Source organism: Protopterus annectens, chromosome 10.part0, assembly GCF_019279795.1.
Source record: "Protopterus annectens isolate FY-2018-M chromosome 10.part0, PAN1.0, whole genome shotgun sequence".
Lineage (NCBI taxonomy): Eukaryota > Metazoa > Chordata > Ceratodontiformes > Protopteridae > Protopterus > Protopterus annectens.
The window spans coordinates 147111313-147137444 of record NC_056744.1 but is presented as its reverse complement, the minus strand read 5'-3'; the positions used below and the strand labels follow the sequence as shown (position 1 = coordinate 147137444).

The 26132-nt window shown below is 38.8% G+C and overlaps 1 protein-coding gene across 1 annotated transcript in view; it reads right to left on the bottom strand.

Moving 5' to 3' along the window:
- AMZ2 (archaelysin family metallopeptidase 2) overlaps positions 1–26132 on the bottom strand; it is an 821206-nt gene that overhangs the window by 449146 nt on the left and 345928 nt on the right. Inside the window, exon 4 of the mRNA XM_044085114.1 lies at positions 15902–16030. Coding sequence (XP_043941049.1) covers positions 15902–16030 — 129 coding nt within the window. The remainder of the gene's footprint in view (positions 1–15901; positions 16031–26132) is intronic.

Below are 26132 nucleotides of genomic sequence, written 5' to 3'. Positions count from 1 at the left end.
GTCTACTATATGGTTCTCAAATACTCAAATCTAAACACTACTCTCCTAGCAAAACATAACTCAACATACAAGGTAGCCAGATTCTCTGCCCAACATACTTATAAAACCCATCACTGTGTCTCACTTCAGCACCTAAAATGGTTGGAACTTTCTAACCTACGTCTTCTTTCTCAGCCCCATATTATACACTCTATACTATACCAACCATACTACTGCCCTAACTTATCCCCCTATATATCCCACTACTCTCCAACTAGATCACTATGAAGTTCTGATCAAGACCTACTACTTATCTATAAACCTAGAACTAATATGAGATGCAACTTATATAACTATCATCCTTCTACTGCATGAAAAAAATTTCCTCTTCATATTAGATTACTAAATCAACATAAACAATTCAAAGCAGCTGCTAAAGAATACTTAAAAACGCTCTTGTCCTGCCTCTGTTTCCACCCAACATAAAATAGTTCCCCATCCCTAAATCTACCCACTAATTAAACACTATTCCAAACTTTTATCCACTACTCTCCAGTGTTTCCACTTTTCTACCATCCCCACTTTTCCTATCAGTCCCATTTAACTTAGATGTATTATGCTTTAGTCAAACTCTTCTCTTATCTAAATACCTCCTCTAAACTGCCACCTGAAAACAAATAATGTTTTATATTGAACTAATACTTTATGACTGAATGTTGATATCTCTTCTCATATTTCCTGCATACTATTATGACATGTAAATATATCATAATTATCTAATGTTGTTTACGCCTGATATTAGCTTCTTTGAATATGCTTCTGTATTTTTTTGTACATTTGCATCTGTAATTTTGAATTTAAATTGTACTATATAATAATTTCGGAGCTTTTCTCCCCGGGCCTCCACTGAAAAGGGGCTATTTATTAGCTCAGTCAGACTTTCCCGGTCAACAAATGTAAAATAAAATAAAATAAAATAAATACTGCACAAGCATACGTCTGCATCATGGCAGAAGTTGCTGGCTAGGTGCCATGGATAGATCAATATCCTAGGACTGGCAAAAGCTGAGTGTAGAGCATGGGGGTGAGTAGCTGCTGCCAGCTCAACCATTCTAGGGGAAGGGCATAGCTCTAACTTGCCACAAGGATGACAGATAGCAGGATCACTTAGTGTTACCCTGTGGAGTTCAAGCACATTGATTCCACACTGCCATGGTGCTTAGCACTACTGAAGCTGAGAGGAACTCCGTATGTAGTGGCATGCTTCACCTCAGGGAACAGCAGCATTAGTGGGTCACAGCAGCCACTGAAGGGAACAGGTGTGCTTCCAATGGAGAGTGGGAAGGCCATCACCTAGGACCAGCAAAGATTGCCCTCTCCCTATAACCCAAATCTTGCTAGGGAACAGAAGGGCTGATTAGTATTCCCATCCCAGAAGGGAATGAATGGGCCTTAGGGCTCTCACCCACCCCAGTAATGCCTGGTTTCCATCTCCCCAGAAGGAATGGGCTGACTGTTGGTAGTGCAGCCATCATGCTAGGTCTTGGGAGGGTGCAAAAAATAATAACTGTGCTACAGTGCAACAAACTGACAGGGTAGCGGAAAAAATAGCAGAGTTGAGAAAACAGAAAATGTAATGTAGAAAGACATTTATGCCTCAGTAAAAACAAAGAAATCTCATAATATAATCTGAATAAGAAAAGGTTGCCCCCAATTTGATGCATAATTACCAGATGGTGCTGCACTGTAAGGGAAGAGAATTGAGTAAAATACTTTTGTGCAAACACAGTATATTTCTGTTCCAACAACATTCATGATATAAAAAAAAACACTGATCTTCCCTCTACAGGCACTGGGGAATAGCAGAATTAATTTGCATGTCCCTTTCTGACTAATTTCTTTGAAGCAACAACATTCACAAATGATCAACCAAGTCAAATCCACTACAGAGACAGGTTTAAATCTACATGAAGTGTGTTGGGAATAATCTGACAATACTTGTTGGGCTGCAAATTGACATTGTCACAAAAGCTTACAATTCAGCTAGTATCGTTTGTTGAAGCTGTTAGCATTTTCACAATTTTAACATATACTTCACTGTCACAAATATACACAAAATAAAATAAAGTAAAACAAAATACTGTCATGCTGTCAGGGCACAATTCAATATCTACCACACACACCTTCATAATGAATCACTGCTTGCATACAGCATCTATACAGAATCAGACTAACACAGATGAAATCTAAATGGATCACAGTAAATGCTTATAATGTGCCCCTTGGTCCTCCCAGTAAGAACAGTTGATCACAGATGTCCAGGATATCCATCATTAGTCTCTATCTCAGCAACTCAAAATTTTAAATGAACGATTTTATCAGTAATTATCCTGCTGCTACAGCTAGTGGGCTGTCATAAACAGCGTACCATCTCAATGTAATTTCAGAATTAGGAAAGATGATCAATATTGGTGCAAGTCTCCTCCTCAAATACCTTCTACTACTATCATGGTAATCACTTGCCACAGTTCTTACCATCTTTCTTCTGAAAGGACTTCTGCAACAGGGTGTAACATTTCTAAAACTCATCCAGGGAAGAAGGCGTCTGAGACAGTGTAGTACTGCCCTTTCAAAGCCAGCCATGCTTTAAGCATCCATCTTGTCATATTTAATGAACAGGTCTGCAAACCAGCACTCTGCAGCTTCATATACAACCTGGTCAAAAACACTCTTAAAATAGGCAGCAAAAGAGTAAGGAGTTCTAGTAAAATGGGATGTGCGTTGATGGTGTCTGTCGTTATTTTGCTGTATTTGTCATAACAAAAAGCAACATAATTAGCAAGCCATTTTCATAAAGGTATATTTGATGGCAGGTAGGGTCTGTTGACACTTCATGAAGAAAACAAACAGATTAGACATTTCCTGGTGTTTCTGATTCTTTTCTCAGAATATCCAAGTTGCAAATATATATCCAAGATTGTCAGTCATCCTTCTCTTTTGTTCCCCTTAAAACTGGCAACTATACAAAGTGGCTCAAGGTGAAAGCTAGAACTGCTTTTGACATGAAAAACAAATCAGTTCTCATAGACACTCTCTTTAAAAGTCCCAGACTATCCAGTGTAAAATGAAAGTTACTCTTGGTATGCAGAACTGCAAAGTAAGCAAGGTAACAGGTGTCAAGTAAAGACTTTTTGGAAACCCAAACCTTTGTTATACAGACCGCAAACAAAATGAAATTTCTTCTGCCCATTCTTTATAATAATTCACTTACAATACAAAGGAACTATGATGACCATGAGATGATGAAAAGAAAGGCAGGGGTGACACCAAACTTTTGTGTAATCCCAGTCAAATTATAAATGAGTGATTGCATAGCCATATGTACTATGAAAGTATTGTACTTGAAGTTAAACAACTTCCAACACACAATCCTCATTTTGAGTCTCTCAGGTTTGACATACATGCTGTATAATTCTGAGCAAGTCCCTTAACAAGGAAGTGTTGACTTTGTAAAAAAGGTTGTTCCTGATGAGTTTATCTGGCTAAAATGAATTAAAAGACATGGAGAAAACTGGATGTTGTCTAGCTATGCAAAGGTTTTAAACTCTTGATGAGTTTGATAGAGCAGAAAAAAAAATTCACAGTACCTTTCACAATGCTTTACACCACAGTAAAATCAAAGACCCTTATCTAGCCAGTAGCTGCCAAAACCATTCTTTTATCTGCACTGCAATGAAGCTCATATCAACTTCATTTCTCCTTGCTAGCTTCCATCTATGGTGACATTTATGATAGCCAAAACCAAAACATATGAACAAGGGGGTAATAAACTCCATCACCACAGGGCTCACAATGCCTTCAACATGTAGGTGGTCATTCTCACACACAAACTATGAAGACTACCACCTATCAGTGAAATGGTGAGACTAGCACCTGCCCCCCCCAAACTGCATCTTTTGCATCCTAACCCCTCCTGCAAGGGGACTGGTGCATTCTATGTTTAGTTCTTCCCCATCTTGCTTCAGGATGTTGTCAGTCATCCAAGAAGCTAATCAATCCAAGGTCGTTTAGGCCACAGACAGGTCTTTATCTGTCTGTGTCACTGGATTCTTCTAGAATTTTCTCAGTGTTCAAACTTAGAGAAAGGGCTGGTGGAGCTTCAATGCCTGTTCCTTAGCTTCACCAATTAAAGGATTAAACACTTAAATAATCTTACAAGTGAACCATTAAATTCATAATTTAAGCAATTAACTTTTTCAAATGGTATTTCACATAATCAAGCAGCTTTGTTGCTCCTAGCCTGCTTGACAGCACTTCAGTGGTAGGAGAAACAGTTGAAGATTACCCTACAAGATTCGAGGAGTATGTCTGTCAGCTTCCTCTGTCACAAAGGGCTTACAGTTCAGGCATTCTTCAATGCACCCCTTCAATCTATCTCAAATGGCTTAATTTCCTTTAGGGAGTATCAGGTCAGACACTGAAGGGGAGTAGTATGTAAAAAGCATGGGATATAAATGGCCTTTGTAAACTCAAATTCTAGACTTGACCGTCCTTGGCCTTGCTATGTCTTATTACATTTTTTTTAATAGTCAAGATCTCTTTTTAGCTTGCTGCCTTGAGCTACTGAAGAGTTTCTTTCTTGTTAACAACACTGCAAATCGATCTTTGCAGGTTGGACAGTATCATATTCATCAAACTAGTCCTGGAAACATCAGTGCTTATATGTGCAGAATAATGTAGCCTGGGATTCTAGTAAACTTCTTCAAGTAGAAGTATACTGCCAAAGAAGAAAAGTGCCTTTCAAAAAGCCATTACAAACGTCTTTTTTTTTTTTTTTTTTTGAAGAACAACTCTTAGCATCTGTTTTATATAACTTCAGCAGATATAAGTCAATACTTAATTTCTTTACACTGTATATCTGTATCATAAATGGGGTGCTACACATCTATTATGTGGTTATCAAGGCACCTTTATCTTTTAGATTCTAAATTTTTTTCTAAAATTTAGAAACATCTGAAGAAACAACAGGTCTATAGGTATATACTAGGCTAATGACCACAGGGGTCTTTTTAAGCCTAGCTATGTATTCTAAATTATCTGAAAAGTTTAAAAACCTTAAGATAATTCTAAGGAGTATATGTAGGCTAGGGCTTGTGGTCAAGTATTTACAGGCTGCTTCTGTCCATTAGGAACACAGAAGTCAGACCATGGGTGAATTTACAATTCCCCATCCACTGGTCCAAGTTATGCTTGAATTGGGTTAGGGAAGAACTCTGGTTCACATGGATGGGAAGCCTGTTCCAGAGAAGGCATAGTCTCTGAGACACATACATGTCCCTCCAGCATGCCCCATTTATGCCACAAGCAAAGTTTAAGTCCTTAGATCAGGTAATTCTGATGCAGTTTGTTTTGTAGATATGTAGAAGGTCCATCAGTGCAGAATCCAAGGGTGTCTTGTATGCCATGTATAGATTGCATACATACAGGGATAGGCTTTGAGTCAATCCATGTAAGACATGTTTATGTTTTGTAGCCTTTTTGTGAGTAACCTCTTTGGATTTTCCAGTTGCTGTATGTCAGATACCTACCAAAGGGGTGTTGTACTCAATGATAGGTCTGATGAGGGCCAAATACAATGGCGCAGCAACTTCCTGGGACCAATATGCCACATCCTTTCCTATAAGGTGCACAAGAAAAAATGACTTCCTTACTACCATAAACATATGATGGTTGAAAGCCAGGGTACTGGCTACCTGCATTCCAAAATCCCAGATTACTGGGATTACTCTTAGGGGCATGTTATCAATGAGGAAGTTTCCAGGCATAGTCAACTTCCTATAGGATACTGTTATGCATTCACTGGCATTGAGTTTTAGACTGTGGCTCTGGCACCAGTTATTTGCCTGAGTCAGCCTTTCTTGAAGGATATTAGTGTCTTGAGGGGACTCTATGACTGCATCTAGCTTGCAATCACCTGCTGACTTGGTCAGCTAGAGGCCCTTAATGTTGGCCTTGACCACAGAGAAGTAAATGTCAAAAGGGAGTGGACCCAGCACAGAGCCCCGATATAGTCCACTGGTGACTGGAGCCTTTGTGAGGGTGTAAGTGGACTCCCCTATCCTAACTTCTTGATTCCTATCTGAGTGCCACCTGGATATCAAATGGGTGACATAGGGGGTTTATATCTAATTCAGTGAGTTTGTCTACAATGCCCAAGTGGGGTATTATATCAAATGCCTTGGCCAGGTCAAGGTAGGGAGTATATACAATTCTGACCTCATCCATTGCTTTGGTGACCTTCCTATGTCAATGTTAATCATTTTCATGATAATTCTTTCCTCAGCTTTGCTTATGAGACTAGTCAGACTTATGAGTCTGCAGTTATAAGGGTCTGCACATGGCCCACTCTAGGCCAACCCTTGTGTAGCAGAATAGCAGGATGACCATTGCAGTTCTCTGTTCATGTGGCATGAAGCCAGTCTGGAGGCTACATTTAGAAAGTGACTCTAGTGTCCTGATTGTGTTTCATGCTATTTGGGAGATATCCATAGGATATTATCACAGCCCATCAGTGCTGCATTTTTGGCCTTAGGAGGTGTGTCAAGGACCAGATCTCTAGTGATAGTTGGGGGGGTTATGTTCGAAGGCATTTCCTGAGGGATAGCTTGGGGAGAGGGAGGGGTAAAATTGGAGCTGAATTTGTAAGCCAGTAGATTTGCTATGCCTTCTGGCTTTTTTTTTTGGGGGGGGGGGTTAATTTCTCCAAGCCTTTTGGGTTTCTAGTACCATGACGGGAACAGACTCCATTCCGAAGTCAAAGTATGACTAAAGTTCATGAAATTAGTATGGTTTCAGTCTTTGATGTTAGCCAAAAGTGCTCTTTGCAGCACCAGCAATGTGCCCAGAATCGATTCCTTCTGTAATTCATATGGAGTTACATTTACTGGTCGCATATCTAAACAAGACTGTAAATTATTTTTATGAGAGCCATTGTTCCTATTACTATTGCCTGAGTATCCTTCTATCACATTGCCATTGGTTCTACTTGCAAATCCTGGTATTTTATAACTTTGTGTCTCTCTGTAATAAGACACTGTAATCAATGTGTTGCAAATTCTTATTTCAATGAGTATTATATGCCTGGTTTTCTCATATCTGCTATTTGAACTGTTGTAAATGGGTGGTCTCATGTGATATAAACTCCATCATTCTCTATAATGCTTTGTGGCTCATGTTTGTAATGCCGCTGAGCTACTTCAGTATTGTTAATGCTTACACAATCCCAGTGCAACAGTCTTGACACAATTATTATGCCTTTCAATATACAGGCCCTCTGCCATTAGTGTATTATACCCAACAACAAAATGTGTGACTGTTTCCAGTTCTGTTTTTACAAAACCTGAATTTGTCTGTTTCTCCCACATGTTCAAAGGACTTTGTATGTAAACCAACATGTACATGGTCCATTATCCTGGGCTGCCAATATTAACTTTTCATCTTTTGGCTTAAATTCACCTCTCCTTAATCATTCCTGCATGAGATCCTGACAGACATGAGATTGTTCCAGGAGATTTCTGTACTTGCAACTAGATTTATGGCTTTTCCACATTTCTTGCATTCTCCTCTGACCCTTCTCCTTATATTCTTTTTGTTTGTTTTTTGGCACATTCAATTTCAGCTTGATTGTTGTCTGCTTCTAGTTTGATTTCCATTCCCCCTTGACACCAATACGCTTCTGCTAAACTAAGTATGGAAGTTATCTTAGACGTTCTCTTCATGTTTCAAAACTCTCACTGTTTGGATCTGATGAGGTCAATAGATATGTATGCAGTCCTATGGCTGCAGATCTATACATGTAATCAATTTCGAGGCAGCCCATACCTCCTTCAGAATGAGGAATATATAATCTTGGTATATACTGATTTTAGTATATCATTTGATAAGTGTGAAGCATTTTTCTTGTTTTCCTGTCTAACTAGTTGCCTGCCTCTTATGTTAATTTGACCATATATCTCATTTCCTCTCTGCTTTCACTGGCTAGTGTGAGTAAGCACAAAATTATCATTTGGTGAAATCACTCCCCTTCAACTATTAAAATTTAGTGGCCATCCATCTGTATTCCATAGTATCAGAATACAAAAGTGACCACCCCCTTTCAATTTATCTTGCTGTTTTAAAAATAGTGACTCTCCACTAAAACTTAACTTTTTAGACAGGTAAAACTTAAAGTTACCTACTTTCACATCTAACTTATCTAGTGCACACTGCAGTGTTTAGGATAAACCATTTATTTCATCTTACCTTTAAGCATCCCTGTGACTAGCACTTGCTCTAACATCAACTGGAAAGCACTAGGGAGTCTTAAACTGATACAAGCACTCAACTCTCCTTGTTAATAAGGAGAAATTAATCGTAGGCACTAAACAGCCTATAATTGCAAAGTACCTTGCTAAGGCAAGGGAAAACAGCTCCTGTACTTTACAAAAAAAGCACCAAACAATGCATGTCCAAGGGTCAGCTTCCGGTGAGTTCTCCTGTCCACCTGGTGAATCTGCGCATACTGGGGCAATGCAGCAATTGCCTCATGTACACAAACAACCCTCTCCTCCTACCACCCAACACTACAACCAGTGAGAGATGTACTTACATAGCCAAACTGGAAGCAAAGCGCTCTCCACCCAAGATTGTGATAGACAGTCAAGATGAGAAGGTTAACACCCACACTACACCTCAAGCAACACATAGCCCTTCTAAACCCACACCACCAGCACCCACACATAGCAACATTAAATCCACATATGTGGCGGCCCTTAACTGTAACCTGCCCAAGCAACAAGGACCTCCGAAGCTGAAACACAAACAAACACCAATCACAACCAAAGTGTCACATAGCTGACAACACCAGTGTGCTACCCAGCAACAGCCCCTAAGGCAAGACAACGTACCTAACACTTTAGTCATAGGTGACTCTATAGTCAGGCACACTGATGTCCCACTCACCAGGCTGAACAAGGAGAAAATTACAGTCAGCTGCCTGTCGGGTACCAGGATCCACCACATAACGCATGCACTCAAGTCACTCTACAACAAGTACAAATATGACTCTGTCATTGTCCATGTTGGAGTGAATAACTTGAGACATACCTCCCTGGACTCCATGAAAAGAGACATAGAAGAGCTCTCGAATCATGTGGCCTGGGGCAGGTATGACCTTAGCCTTGAGTAGCATCCTGCCTTCGCCCAGACTGACACCACAATATAAGGACAAAATGATTGACTTCAACAATTGTCTAAGCTTCTGGCATCATTCAGAGTGGATCCAGTATCTGTCTGCCTGGGACAACATGATCGACAAACCACGATGCTTTGCCACAGATGGTCTGCACCTGTCACCCCTGGGATTCAGGTTACTGGCTAAGGCTCGTGCCACCCCTATAGTGTCTTTCTTAGGCAAAGTTCAAAGGACAAAACCACCACAGTAAATGGTACAAGCATGCAAATTCTGAAGGTAATGCTACTCAATGCTAGAAGTCTAAACCTCAAAATGCACTCTCTCATGGCACTCCTAAAAATGGAGAACATCGATATCTGTGCAGTAACTGAGACCTGGTTCAAGGCTCCAGAGAGCACCCCTGCAATACCAGGCTACAACTCTTACCACACTTTTCGGCCACCAAACCAGGACCAAAACACTAAAGGTGGAGGAGTGCCAATATTCACCAAGGATATTCACACCACCAGGCTAGTTGCCCAACACAATGCGTCTGAAATTCTCCAGGTGCAACTAACACTAGGTAAGACTGCAATCCAAATTGTAGCTTGCTTCAGATCCCCCACCATGCCCCAAGATTCTCACTACACCTTTCTAAACATACTGGAAAATATTAAGATACAACCAAACACCCTAATACTGGGTGATTTCAATTACCCTGCCATTAACTGGGAAAACTACTCGTGTACCAACACCTTTGCCCAACGGTTCTTGGAATTCATAAATTCCAGCACCCTGGATCAACTAATCCGTAGTCCCACTAGGGGCTCCAATATCCTAGACCTGGTCATTACCAACATGGGAAATCGATGCTCCGCACCTATGGTCAACTCCCTCGTTGGTTATGTCTGACCATAAGCTAATCGCCCTTAACCCCCACTCCCCCCAGTAAGGAAACCTCCATAAAAATCTTCTCCAAAGCCAACTTCATGCTACTCAAGTCAGAAGTGACAAACTTCATGACACCCATGCAGATGGGAACTGAAAGTTCGACTGCTGAATCCTACACTAAGGCACTGTACGAGCACATCCACTCATGCATTAATCATGACATCCCAAATAGAACCAAGATGCGCTCCTCAAAAAAAAAAGGAAGCCAATCTGGTGGTCCCCTGCCATAAACAAACTTTACAACAAAAGAAAGAAACTGTTTCAGAAAAGAGGAAAATCCCAGGATGCATCCTCAGAAAGAAGCTGAGATCCCTCATAAAATCCTCCAAAGCTAGTTACGAAAATAAAATTGCCAAAGATTCCAAGGACAGCCACAAGGCATTCTATAACTATGCCAAGAATCTAAATGGCAATGCTCAGATCTGCTTTGAGCTACAACAGAATGGCATTAAATATACTGATCCCAAGGATATTGCCAATATCCTGGCAGATCAATTCAGTGGCAACTTCACCCCCCCCCCACCCCCTAAATGGCCCATCTCAATACCGGAAGATTGCCAAATTCCAGTAATAACGGCCACACAGGTAAAAAAACGCACTCTCCAAAGCTAAGAGTACAGCATCCATGGGACCAGATGACATCCTAGGCTGTGTACTACATGAACTACAAAATGAACTGGCACCTCACCTAAGTGTCATGTTTAATCATAGCCTCACCTCAGGCTTTGTGCCCACTGAGTGACACACAGCTACAGTTATCCCACTCCACAAAGGGGGATCCACCTTGGATCCCGGGCACTACTGCCCCATCAGTCTGACGAGCCTGATCTGCAAGGCCATGGAATGTATTATCATTGAACTTAAAAACAAAGACATTGGCAACCTTCAAACACCGGACCCCACCCAGTTTGGGATTGTGAAGGGCCAATCTTGTCTCCTGAACCTGACTGACTTCTTCAAATCAGTCTCCAGAGCAGTGGACGAGGGTAAGGCGGTCCACACCGCCTATCTGGACCTCGCCAAGGCCTTTGACACCATCCCCCACTCTGGAATCATAGATAGATTTACTAAGCTGGGCATTAATCCCTACATCACTCGATGGGTTGCCAACTGGCTTACTGACAGAACCCACACTGTAAAAGTAGCCGACTCCAAATCCAGCTCCAGACAAGTGGAGTACCTCAGAGTTCATCCTGGGACCGCTCGTTTGGCATCTACTTCTCTGAAATACAGGCCAACACTAAGGGACTCTGGCTAACAAAGTTCGCAGATGACTGCAAACTGGGAGCCATTATTGAATCCCCAAATGATGTGGATACTATACAAAAGGGCCTTACAGAAACAGATGCTTGGTGCCAGAGCCATGGGCTCAAGCTCAATGCCAAGAAATGTATAGTTATCCCCTTTGGGAAAAAACATGTACCTGTGAATTACCACATAGGTGGCAGTACACTGAACACAGAAAGTGTGATAAGAGACGTAGGGACACAGGTGGACAGTGGTCTCACCTTCGATAACCACATTGCCACAACAGTCAGGAAATCCTTCTATGTGGCACACCTCATCACTAAGGGCTTTTCATCTAGAAAAAAGGAGGTCATTGTCCCACTGTACTCATCCCTCATTAGACCCATTATAGAATACAACACCCTGTTTGGTATGTACCTCTCAAGACATCTGCAACAACTGGGAAGGCCGCATAAATACCTCACTAAAAGAATCACAGGCCTAAAGCAGATGCCCTACGCTGACCGCCTTAAAAAACTCCAGCTATACTCTGTCGCATATCGTCTACTCTGAGGTGATCTCTGCTTAACATACAAGGCCATGTCAAACCCAGAGCTGTTGGACATGCTACACTTAAAAAGAAATCCCAATACCTCACAGCCACACACTCCAGGGATCTAAACCTTGTCATCACAACAAATAAAACATGCTGGAGGGATAGGTTCCTGACCCAGAGACTCTCCAGTCTCTGGAATAGACTGCCCATACATGTCAAACAGAGCACCTCTTTGGTCCTCTTCAAAGGGAACCTTGACGATTGGATGGGAGAAAGGAAATTCACCCCGGGGATCACGTCAGTCGCCCTGCTAGACAGGGGTCTAGGGAAGTGAATAGTGTGGGAAGAAATAGCCAGGGAATTGTTACGGCTAGGCTTGTATAGGCCCTACGGCTAATAGCCTAGTACCAACCTATGAACCTGACACAATACTTTTTGGGCCAGTCAGTCACCCTAAAACTGTAAGTTAGGAACAGGGACAGCAAACTAGATTATAGCTTGGACTTTACTCCTAGATGTCTTCTAAAATAATCCTTACTGAATTTTGTTCATTTTTTTATTGTCTATTCTTTATCAATTCCAAAATATTTATACACTCCCTCTTGCTTAAGATCCTTTACATTGCATTTCTGTCCAAGACTGATATTTTCTTGGTGTTGCAGCCATCTTGCTTTAAATCTTGCATTATGACAAAATGACATTCCTATTTCATCTGAGAACATTTTAACCAGTTGCAGTCACGCTTTCAGTTCCTCATCTGATGAGTTATACAATTTAAAATCATCCACAAAAAGAAGATAAGAAGTCTTTACATTTGATTCTTTTCTGGGAACCAAATTGTAAGCATGACCTGATCTGTTTAGTAGACATCTTAATGAGTTAAGGCAAGACAAAAGAGCAGTGGTGACAGTCACCCTGGAATGTCCCCCTTTAAATTGTTATCCCTAAGACAATAATTTGTTCTTTATCATGGCTTAGCTACAAAGTGGTTTGTCACTAATTCCTGGTCACTGCAATGTAATTGATCAGTGAAGGGTGTATCCTACTCATCTGTAAGCACTCTCTTATACATGAATGTGGGATAATGTCAAATGCCTTATTGTAATCTAGCATTGCCGTACTTAGATTATTTCCCTTTTTACAATTCTTCATTATGAATTTATTTAACCATAAAAGATCCTTTGTTCCATATGACTTTCTTTTCTTACCCTTTTGTTCTATTGCCATAATTGAGTTTTCGTCTAAATGACTAAACTCTGTCGGCGTCATTTCTAGTATATACTTTATACATCATCAGAAGGCAAGTTAATGGTCTATAGTTTTTAGGATTAGCTTATATGTTCACTCTTAAGCAGGAGTATTGTTTTTCCTTTTGTTACACAGGCTGGTGTCTGTTCAGGATGTTCATATAAGCAGTTCTTACTCAGGGCTAAATCTCTGTGTGAAGATGTTAATATTTTATCCAGCAGTTAGGTACTGCATCTGGGCCTGGGGTTTTCCATTTAGGAGCTTTTCTTAATTTTGCTTTAGTTTCTCTGGTCATTACTTCATCCCATTTCATATCCTGTACAGCTGAACTTCTTACCATTTCTTTTACTACTTCTATCCTTTCACCATCTTTGTCATCTTCCACTGGGTCCTTATAGATATTTCTCCAAAACGTGTCTATTTCTTTTCTCTTTTTTTTTGGTGATCTTTCAACTCATTTTATTTTGCTTCCCAATTCTCTATAAAACCTTTTGTGTCATCAACAAATCACTTATTTTTCACTTTTCCTTTATATTTATCTGCATATGTCTTAAGTTTTTCTGCCTGTGCCAATATATTTAGTTTATGATTTGAAGCAGTGTATGATAGATCCTGGTTCTGATACTGTTCTTTTGGCTCAGTGTAGTTCTGTACATTGTTGCATTTACCTGTTTAATTTTAGTTGTCATCTAAGCATAGTCTTTAGTTTTATTCAACAACAACAACAATTATAAACTGTCTCAACAAAGAATTATTTACGAGAAGTTAATAGCAAGTAAATCTCTCTAAATTTAAATTGAGTTTAACAAATTATTCATAAAAGAGCATAAACAATTAGACATTAATTAACAACATATACATCCAAGTTTATTGGCTCCACATGTGACAAACTAAACCACAAAGGTTCTTTGTATGTATGTATGCCATAGTAACCACTATTTTATATATTTACCAGCAGACATCCAGAATTAACTACAGCGCAAAATAAACAGCAGGAATAGACACTCCTAACCCTACTGTTTTCTTGGTAGAACCCATAAACTGGTGAGGTGCATCATGCAATTCAGTGTTACCACCTACGCCTTCCCTCCTCCCACTGTATCACTATTGTAGAAACTGATTTGGCAGTGTGTGTGCTCTGTCTGGCAACAAGGGGAAAGGGCAAATACAAACAAAAATCATTACTGAAGTGTCAAGGTTGACACCCCACTGGAGCTACTCTGTATTTCACTGGTGTTCCCCGACCATTTGGCCCTGGGGGATATTAAGCTATTGGGTTAATGGAATGAAGAGGGATATGTTAGACAGGTTGATTGTCACAGCACTATTGGAAGCTAAAGCCAATGTAGTTAAAAAAATAAAGTTGCAGATAAATATTTTTCGAACTGAAAGAAAACAATATAAAAGATTTGTAGGATTAGGATGAAGATTTTAACTTGGTTTAATACCCAATATTTAGCTCTCATCAGCAAGTGTCATGATAAAACATACATGCACACATTTACAATTATCAAATTTGATACTAAGAATTTCCTTTTATAGAGTTTCCATAATTTCTGTTTTGAGATCACTTGCTGCCATTGGGGTTAAATATTAATATTTAATGGAAAGCAATAACCCAAAATATATTACAGATTATGTATAATTTCTGAGTTGAGGTCAACTATTGCTACTGAGGGTGAAACGTTACTTATTTTTAATGGATACAGTGGCCTAAAATGTAAACGTTTACACCTTATTAAGAATGTCATGCTTGTTAAATGGAAAGCTTTCAAAAATGAAGTCAAGACAGTCGTGCTCAGCAGCACATCATGAAAAATTAAGAAGTCAGATTTATGGTACTGGAATTCTATTTATGTGATCAGCTGGGGAAAATACTAAATTTCTCCACAAAGAGACAAGCTAAGTTTTTCCTTGAAGCTACTACCATGTGCATGCACAGTGGTCAGAAATGCCAAGCACCATGCAACACTTCACAGATACCTATGGATCTAGTCAAGAAGCACAACATTATTATGCTGCAGTCTCTCAACAACCTGCATTTATTAACTTAATTTACTAGGTAAGATCTACTAAAGACAACTGTGTGCTTTCATGGGGGACTCAGGATCTTTGGTTTGGTTACCTGACCTACACAGAGTTCCAAAGTTCACAAATGAAGACTGACCAAAGATCCTCACATACCGCATCGACTCTAAGCATTACAAATCATAGTACAGACCTTTAAAAATCTGAGGCAAAAATCATAGTACTATGCATAAATCATAGCAGTTAGAGATGTGGATCTTCAGGATATAATGCATTCATAGCCTTGAACTCTTTATCCCTTGCTGTTTATCCATGTAATGGACAAAAAGCTCATAAACCTCTGAAGACACTGAACCTTCATTCCTTTGCTAGATGCACTACTCTCAGTAATGTTGCACTAAAATCGCATACACCATATCTTTTCGGAAATAGTATCTATCTGATACATATCAGTCAACATTTAATCATCACTTGATCTACTTCCATTGTAGAAAACATCTTGGCACTGCATCACATGATCCAGCATTCCTCCACCACGCTGAGTTTTTCCCAGATAAGTTACAATGAATGAACTTAGTCAGGTCATCTTTAAAGTGTATCCCATCATAAAACAAGTGTATACTATTCTCTTAGCCTATGCAAGCAAAAATAAATGCTTCTCTTAATCTGCTCATCTCGCACCATGCATAAAACTTGAATACCTTCAGTTAAAGAAGCTTGACCAAAGATAAAATTCCAGGACTCTTGAGGATACAAATCAATTAGAGTAATTCCAACAGTGCAGAAAGCATCCCTTGGCTTCTTCTTCTTCAAGTATCTCAGCAGATCACCTAAAAAGCAAGCATTACACAAAATGACATGTATTCTAATCAGATACAATGTTGATGCTACAGAAAGGTATGAAACACATCCTGAACATGTTAAAGTCTACATTAATCTGTTCAACTAATACAAACAGAACATTTCATCAGGTGGGTTCCTGAATTAAAAAAGGCATACAGTTTACAGTATGGGCTCAAAATAATTAAAATCTTGCTTCTCCACAAAAGCTATGTGGAATGCATTTTCAACATGTTGTAGCCTCTATGAATAAACTGTTCAGCTAACACAAAGGATGCAGATCTTTTTCAATAGGTGGCTGAGGCCTCTGCAACCAAAGCCTGCTGTCTGTAATATTGGTTCATAATGATTCATCAAGTTTTGTTTCAATGAGACTAAACATTATTTTTTGCATTTATCTAAACTACAGAATATCAACACTCAAAATGTACATAAAGCATAGCAGAAAACCAAAATGAAAGTGTTTCGGCAGGACGGTTGTGCTCCCCTACACCCCCTAACATAAGGGCTTTGTTTCCATATTTCTAACTTCAATGGCATACAGACCCAGAGTATTGAGAAAAATTACTTAATAAAAATATAACAGTTTCTCTCTTTACTCTTAAGTGTTTGCCAGTGTTTTAGCCACTTGCTGGCAAAGTCAAACTGGACTGCTTGGTGACTGGTTTCACATCTTTTGGGACTTCCCTAATTCTGATGTTATCCCTCATTATCTTCAGAAGATTCACCCTCACTACAATTCCCACACCATTTCTAGTAAGCCCTACTCCTGAGAACTAGACTACAGATCCCAAGCCAAGAGGTTTTGCTGTAGTGTCTTAGCTTATCTCTTGGATACACAGTGTATCCATTCTTCTCCCTTTCATCATGTCATCCATTTCCAAGATGTGCCCTGTCATTCACCCTATAGTCGATGTAGCAATCCATAGTTTATATTTGGAAGGTTGATGGTTTTAAACTCAGTGTTCACTTAACAGAACTATCTCAGGTAACCCAGGCTGAGAAACTGGACATACGCTGGACAGTATATTACTGACCAAGATCTGCGGGGCTTTATGTTGGATACATAATGGCCAATAGAAGCAGACAGACTCATTCCACTATTAGTGTGGGTCCCTGGTATAGGTTGGGTTCTAAAATCTCTTATCACAAGCAGTCCATTTTCTCCTATCGAGAGGATACTATGTATCACAATCAATTCTTAAAGTGGTTGGTTTACTCAACTCTTCCCCAATAGGAACAGGTGCTGGTGCTGGTGCTGCTCACAACTTAACTTTTTTTTTTGAGGTCAGCTTGAAGTGGAGACTCCCAGGATGTTAGCTGAAGGTCAGGATTGAACCCTTTACATTAACTAGAACTCAAGTGGTCATTGTGAAGGACATTTACTTCTATCATGATTCAATAACTCTGCTTATAGCTACTTTTTATTTATTATCAGACCAAAAAATAGGCAGGTAAGTACCCATGGGAGCAGACAAATGTTGGTGTTGTTTGCCAAGGTGTAACTCTTTACATCATCTTGAGGACAAACAGCTATTATGTTTTGTCTGTCAGGATGTATATGTGATTGCTTTTATATTTTAAGTTTACTTTCAAAACAAGTTTGCTTTAGCACTGCATGGAAGCCTGAATTGCACATTCTTGTAGTCGGTCTTTGATTTGATGATTTCCTAGTGTTTGTACTGTTATATCATTAATTTAATAAAGTTTTATTTTTTCTATGAAAAAAAAAGATGAATGATCAGGAACTGTCTTTTGAGAGCCAATTGCTGCAATCTCTGGTGAATTTAATGGCTTGCGTACTACTGAGCCACACCAGGGGGTTAACGAAAGACAGCAAAAGTGGATGTGCATTAGCAATTTCTACTGTTACAGGACTGATATGATTAAGCTTTTTTTTTCCTAAGAACTTTGCAATGACAAGCAAAAACTTAATTTAACTACCTGCTTTTCTCGAAAGCCAAGAAGATTATGTCAAACATAAACATTGGGGACTGGAGAGGTGGGCTTATCTGTGAGTACTAGTCAGAGCCATAACTGAGGTGGTATGAAGTGGGAGGCTACCCTGAGAACAAGTTGTTAAGGGACATGATCAGCAGGTGTGAAAGTGCAACAGGTATTTATAAATGAATGCTGATATTGCATTTCTGGACACACAGCTGAAGTGCTGAGTGTGGTTACTTAACTGTGGCAAGCTGCTTGTTAAATTAGTAGTAAGCAGTTTGCTAGAGTTGCACAGCAGAAGCCTTTTTTTTCTGCTGTTCATCTTCTGAAGGTTTTATTTATTTTTTCAAAGGGGCTGGACAGCAGTATCAGCTTTCATGTGTTAGTGATTTAACTGTAGCAAACTGGAGTTGGGGGGGGGGGGTGCCAGTACTGGGACATGCTCAGGTCACCTGATAGCTACATTTATCTAACTTACAACAATTAGGGACAACACTTCTGCAGTAAGTGGCAGTCAGTGAATTTAGGTATCTGGAGCTTAGATTTTTCTGTATGCATCCTGTCTATATCGATTGCATTTTATTTCTTTATGTGTGCATGTACTTTAATCTGTATTTCTACTCTTTTATTTATTACTTAAGTATTCATTTATTAATCTTAAGATCTTGTGGCTGGCATTCATTATTTATTTACTAATCATACTTATTTTGTTTTCTAGGAAAGGCCAACTGGACATGAAACTCATTTTCAACAGGGGCCTGGGGAGAAAAGTTCCACACAAAATTACATTGATTTCTTATACTGACAATAGCAAGCACAGTAAATAATAAAATGCAATGACAACATGGGAAACAGCAGGAACTGTTATTTATCTGAGAAGAGAGTAAGCATTATTTATACAATGTTGGTTATTAAGCTGTGTGGCAGACATCATCCATTAGCCTGCTTTGCCAGACCTCTCAACATGTAGATATAAAAAATCTGGACAGAGGCTTCTGAAGCACAAGAACATCTGGTCAAAAATGTGGACAGCTACTTAACATGAAATTTGCACAACTACTTCCATTCCTAATACAACTGAGGGAGATCACTACTCAGAAACATTGGTTTGCTAAACATTTTTAATCTTAAGTGACAAAATAATAGAAACTATAAGCAGAATAATTATGTTTTATTCTGATTAAGAATAATTCATGGGGTCACAAACACACTGTTTGGGAAAACATTATTTTTATCTTTGGGGATTTCCCATTTTCTCTTCTCAGAGAGGACAATCACTTGGAATAGACAATTACAGACTAAAGGTCGCACACTAAATTCCCAAAGTGCTCTACTTCAATATATTAGGAGGTGTATTATTCCTTTTAACTCTCAAAAAACTTCTCTACAGTGTCTCATTTCACATACTTCTCAATATTTAAAACATACATTCATTTTAATGTATGATGTTGTGCAATCCACAAACACTGGGAGATTTCCTCCCACTATCCCACTTCCCAAGAGTGTTCTCAAAATAGTACCTTGCAGAAAGACGCTACCCTGTAATCTATCTCCCAGGTATCACTATGGAAGCAAAATGTTCTGTGGCTGCAACATGAGCTGATTCCATATCTGCCATCTCTCCACAGAATAATTAGGTGAGTGTGGAAAAGTCAACACACTTACACAATGGGTTGGGGTAAGTCAACCACCTTCCCCAACCTCTAAATACACTTGGGACAAAAAAAAAAAAAAAAGTATTTCCAGCACAGTAAGATCAACACACTCCTTGGGGCACTACGATTTAAACTGTCAGCCTCCATGCACAGTAAAATCAAACTACCAGTACATTCCAACCATTGTTCAAACATAGAGCTACTGAATACAAGATCAACATATATGTACAATGGAGCATCAGGATTTAAACTCTCAGCTTCTAAGTATGGCAGCATCAACAACTGATTATGGTGAGCCACTACCATCCAAACACTGAAGCCACTGCATACAACAGAATAAACATGATAGTAAAATTATACATAAAATTTAAATCTGCAGTCTTTGAGCACAAGACATTTGAAGCATTACTGCATTAATGATCTACAGTTCTACCCCACATACATTTACCACACAAAAAAATAGCACACACACACACACACACACACACACACACACACACACACACACACACACACACAAGCCAACCTGGCTGTTTCCAGTAATCCAGTAATAGGTATAGCAATGTCATTAGCAGCCAAATTTTTCTTTTGTTATACATATGCAAGGCCTACCTCACTATTAAATACAGGAAGTACTTCTAAATAATTTGCAATAAGGTATTACTACTACCCAAAGGTAAACCGCAAATACTTAATTAACAATACTTCAGTTATAAAGTCTATTCCTCTTGGCTATACACCCCTTTCTTGTAATATAAAAAATGTGATTTTTCTGGCAAATACAGTACAGTTTAAGCATACTTCCATTGAAAGAGATATTAATTGTTGCATATACACTTGAGTTGATTAAGAGCAGACTGGCAACTGGGTATCCCTGGCCCTAATCCAGGGTGGTGGAATCACTACTGTGCCAGAAGAAAGCTGTGTGGAATTGGGGATTATATCTGCCTTCCTTGAGAAGTGTGTGTGTGTGTGTGTGTGTGTGTGTGTGTCTAAGTAAATAAAACACTGTGTGACAGGAAATTACTGTGGTTAAAGGAGCCATGGGAACATTGGTTCACAAAGACAGTGGTGCAGTAGGGGCCTGGGGGCATTTGGCCAAGGATTCAGCTCTGTAAGTGGCCTGTGTGCAGTGTAGTTTGGGTGTGGATGTTGGAAGCCCATACCCAGGACCTTTTATAATCTTAAGGTTATGACTTTCTTTTATGAATTAACTGAAAAAGACTTGCATGTACTTTTTTGCTATTACTTCACCCTTGTTGGGCAGTGTTGGTATTCAGATCCCATTAGTGCCTTCCATTTTCATGACAGTGGATGGCATCTTGCCATCTGGATGTCACACTGGTGGCAGTGGTCATATTTCCTTCTGACAATGGCAGCAGTGGTGCTCTCACTCCATCTGAAAACAGTGCTTCCTATTATGTATTCATGATCACATTCTGTAAGGGGTTTTCTAACTACTGCAGTAAAATGGGTCAATATCAGTTCAACGAAACAGCTCATCATTGAATACAACAACCTTGAACTTCTAACCACGAAATCTACAAACATCGAAAGCTCAAAACAGTGACTTTTTTCCCTGGGAAAAAATTCACTAGTCCGAGAAACACACACACAACACAAGCACACCAAAAAAACAGCAATCCGCACACATACACTTAAAATCCTACATCTAACACTACACTAAATTGACATACACTACTAATCTATCCACTTACCTTAACCCAAACCCTAACCCTAAGGTCCATCACCCACCTCACCCACGCCCTAACCCTAACTCCCCTAACCAGTGCCCTAACCCTAACTTCCGCACAATCGCACACTTACCTGAACCCGACCCGTAACTTCCACCACAGTGCTGAAAATAGCAAAGCCACAGCAACGGACAACCAAATTCTTTCCCTAGGAAAAAATTTGGTTATCTGCAGCTTCGCTATTTTCAGCGTTCACTGTTTTCGGTTCGATATTAGACCATTCGAAGTATTAACACTTTGATGAACTAATATAGACCCCAGTAAAATATACTACAGATAAGTTGCTTGCAGCAGTAAAGATAATTGCATATGTAGTATTTGTTCTCAAAAACGTCATGGAACTAGATGTTGTGATAGCAAGGCTCAAGGCCAGCAGCATAGTGTTAATCTTGTCAATATATAAAGTGTAAGAGAGTAAAACACTAAACTATCTTGAAGTCTTCTTGACAGACAGAAAAAAATTTCATTATCTGATACAAAGATGCTTGTTCTGCTTTCCAATTGTGATTCTATAAAGTCAATACAGATTAAAGTATAAGACACAGCTGAGAAAATAATGCAATGTCATTTCTGTTGTATACAGCATAATTCAAAAAAATGATTAGTAACAATCAGTAAAACAACTGATCAAAAATGAAACGAGTTACGAAGTGTACATATTTTTTTTTTATTTGTTACCCGGGTAAGACCACTGGTCACAAAGTCTCTTTTCCGGGACAACCTGAGAGTACTGTCTGGTTAAGTCACTTGCTCAGATTCACAAAGTAGGTAATTGGAAGTTGAAGAAATCAAACTCTGTACCCTAGACAACAGGAAGCAGCATGTTAGCACCTCAAAACTTCAATCCTCTGTGCGAATTGTTATATTCATTATGTAAAACAAAATGTTTTATTGAATATCTATTATTAACTTGAGTTATACAGACAAATACATCTGTTGTTTTATTACATTTAAAAGATTTTTATTTTATTTATTTATTTATTTATTTATTTATTTATTTATTTAAATTTGTTGACCGGGAGTGTCCGACTGGACATGGGTCCATTTTCAGCGGAGGCCCAGGGAGAAAAGCTCCACAGTAAAATAAACAGACAGTAGTTACACTGGATTACATAGCGATTAACAATTTAACATAGAAATTACTTATATAATAAGTTATAAATGAGATTCAACGAAACAAAGTAGACCCATCTGATAATATGCAGTATTTTGCAACATGTAAAATGTCATTTAAATTAAAAGATAAATATCTCTCATCAAAATTTTTCAATATGGCTGCATATGTCTAGCTAAATCTCTTGTTTGGGGACAAGATACTAATGATACTTCTTTTAATAAAGAGAATAGCAGACAAAAGAACCAAAAAATGTTTTAATAAACACAAAAAATATTCTTGTTCTGTCTTCAAAACTGAGTTTCTTTAATAAACAAAACCAAATAACTGCAGGTTAAGCTACAATGCAGTACCCGATAGGGTCTACTTTTGTTTCACTGAATCTCATTCCACTGAATTTCATTTCACCCCGTCCACTTCGCTGAAAACACAAATTACTGAAAACTCATTTCACTAAATCTCATTTCATTGAACTGAACTTAGTATATATGGCACTGTGTAGAGTACTGTAAGGCAAGTGAAAGGTATATGCCCTTTTCCCCACTGTAGTTCGATCCTGGAGTTAGTATATAGTTGGGGGGGTGTGGAGGGCACAGCCCCCACATTGTGGGGTCTGGGGGGCATAACCCCCCACTTTGTTTGTTTTATATTGTATTTTACCAAAAACATCAAAACAGTAGACATGCATAGTTGCAACACCAATAACTAACTCTCGCCAGAAGGCAATATGTACTCAAACTGAGTGGGGGGGACACACACACCCAATGTGGGGGGATGTGCCCCCTCACACCCCTAATTATATATACTAACTCCAGGATCGTACTACAGTGGGGAAAAGGGCATATACCTTTTACTTGCCTTACAGTACTCTGCACAGTGCCATATATGCTTAGTTCAGTTCAGTGAAATGGGATTTCAGCTATTTGAGTTTTCAGCGAAGTGGTCGGGGTAAAATGAAATTCGGTGAAATGAGATTCAACTAAACAAAGTAGACCCATCTGATAATATGCAGTATTTTGCAACATGTGAAATGTCAGCGCACCTTATAATGATTTTTAGAAAAGTGTTTGAAATTAAGCCATTTTGTCAAAATAAGCATACAGGTTCCCTTTTTAAATTGTAAAATGTGAAAGTATGACATAAAAGGCACTGAAATCACATACAATATGTTTTTCAAATGCAGCAGTGTAACTGTATTAACTAAACACAAAATATATATTTTATCCTGTCAAGTGTTAAATGCATGTTCATGATGTTACACTTTAATGAGATGTATCCATCCATTCATTTTTAAAACCATTTGTCCTAATGAGGGCCACAATGCTAACAAGTTTATCTGGATAGAACAGCCTTCCCTGTACCAACTCATGCTGTGAGATTCCCCAGGTGTTCTTCGGTAAACCAAGATATAATCCCTCCAGTAATTCCTCAGCTTGACCTGAGACCTCTTGTTGGTGGGCTGTGCCTGGTACATGGACACAGTGATAATTCTGTTAAGCTACCTAAACCAGCTCTCTGTCAGACATGCAAGCTCTGATAATCTGAGTCCAGACACCTCAATAAAAAAAATAACAATAACCTGATTAAAAAAACATGGTTGCAATAAAAGTGGTCACAATTTAAAATAAAACATCAAATTTGAAACCTTGTTACTACATTGTTAAGTATTTTAAGAGTTTCACCCTACACCCCTGCTGCTTGAGTATAATAACTTCAAGATGGTAGTACCTCAGAAGAAGGGAAATGCTTGGGAATTCTGTAATCCTGAATGTAGTACACATTCCTCCACATTCACAAATTGCAGTTCATTCATTTTTAAAGATTACAATTATGGTTCTCAGAATTTCAATAAGTGCCCACAAAACCACTTGTGCTGACTTTCCTTACCTTTATATTTTGGTAAGCAAATCATTAATCTTCCCTCTGTCTGCACACTGCATACTTATTAAATGATTTCATCCACATAACTCTTTACTGTGGTAAATAGTCATGCCACACCATGTGATTTGTATGTACTATGCAGCTACAGGCTAAACAACAGAGTGTATCAGTATCAGTAATGTCCCCCTCTGTCACACAATTAGATTCTTTAAAAAAATGTCAAATTCATTTTAAAAAATCACTTCCTCAACAAACCAATTTGCCCCTGTATACAAAACCATAGTCCATCTTACACTATGTCTAACAGATCAAAGTAGTGTAACTCCTATCAATTTCAAGAAATTTTTTCCCATGAATCTGATCTCATTTTAGATTTCTTTGGCATTTTTTTCTCTTTACTCTCATTATCAGGCCAAAATTGACCATGTGTTGACATGCATCATTTTTTTAAATAAGAAGGCATCTACTGTCTTTCTCCACATTTTGAAAAAAATAAACCATGTATGCTACTAACACTAACTAGATTATATAAACGTTTGCATTCTATGTTTTACTAATCTTCAGAAAATTGTGTATGCTGTAGAACTGTACAAAACTCTATACTCTATGTATTTCTAATCTTTAGAAAACTGTGTAAAAAAACTTTTGGTTACTTCTGTAAATATAATATGATCTTAAAATATTATTTGGATTTGTAAATGTAGCCTTTCTCCATGGGCCTCCACTGAAAATGGGTTTTTGACCCAGTGGACTTTCCTGGTCAACAAATGTCAATAAATAAATAAATAAGGCTATTGACCACAAGACATCAAATTCAACTTCAAGTTAAATCTAGAGAACTAGAACAATATCTATTTAAATTAAAAAGACTGCAGTGACAAAGACTGCATATGGAAGCCTGTCTGCATTACAAAGTAATGCCGAGGGGGATGCGTGTTCTCTATATGTCCACCAATGGAGAAACACACCCCCTGTTGTTGAAAAGATGTCAACAAATGAACCTGGATTTAAGCTTCAGTTCTATACAACTTATTATAGATTATTTTAAACCTCTAGAAGAAGAGCTCCAACAAGAGATGGAGTCACTATATAAGGAGTTAACTGGTCAATTTAAGGGTGATTCTTATGAACGCTCCTTAGAAACAGTGTTTAATAATGTTGCAGGCTATGAGCAGAAGCTACAACAAATGAAGACTAAAAAACTGCAATGAGATTTTAGAGACTTTAGTAATGGTAATGTTTTGTATGGCCCAAACAGCTTAAGAAGGAAGTACCTGAAGTGAATGTTCCAACCGGTACTTCTACCAGAACACAAATAGATGACAGCAGTAACATAGCTCGTAATACTACAGAAATTGCTTTAACAAACATTCAAACGGTTATTTCAGCAGTGCAACGCAATGAAGCTAATACACCACCATCGAATTAGGAAGCGCTGGTTCATGAAAGTATTGGAGCAAGACCGAAAACATTTTTGGCCTCTATGGATTTTCCCCTCCCTATGAAGGTAAGAATAAGGACTCCCTCACGATCAGCCAGCAGAGGGAGGCAGAAGAGGAAACTATCAGAGAAACATGTGCGAAACAACAGGAAATCTCAGAGATGAGTTCTTTGGTTGTGAATCTGTCTGATTACAGCTTGACTGCAATAGAACTTGCTATTCTTAACAAGGGTTTGTCATTTATTCCCGCTACCTCATCTGACTTGGGTGAGATATTATTGGATTTACATCAGTTTGCTTGCA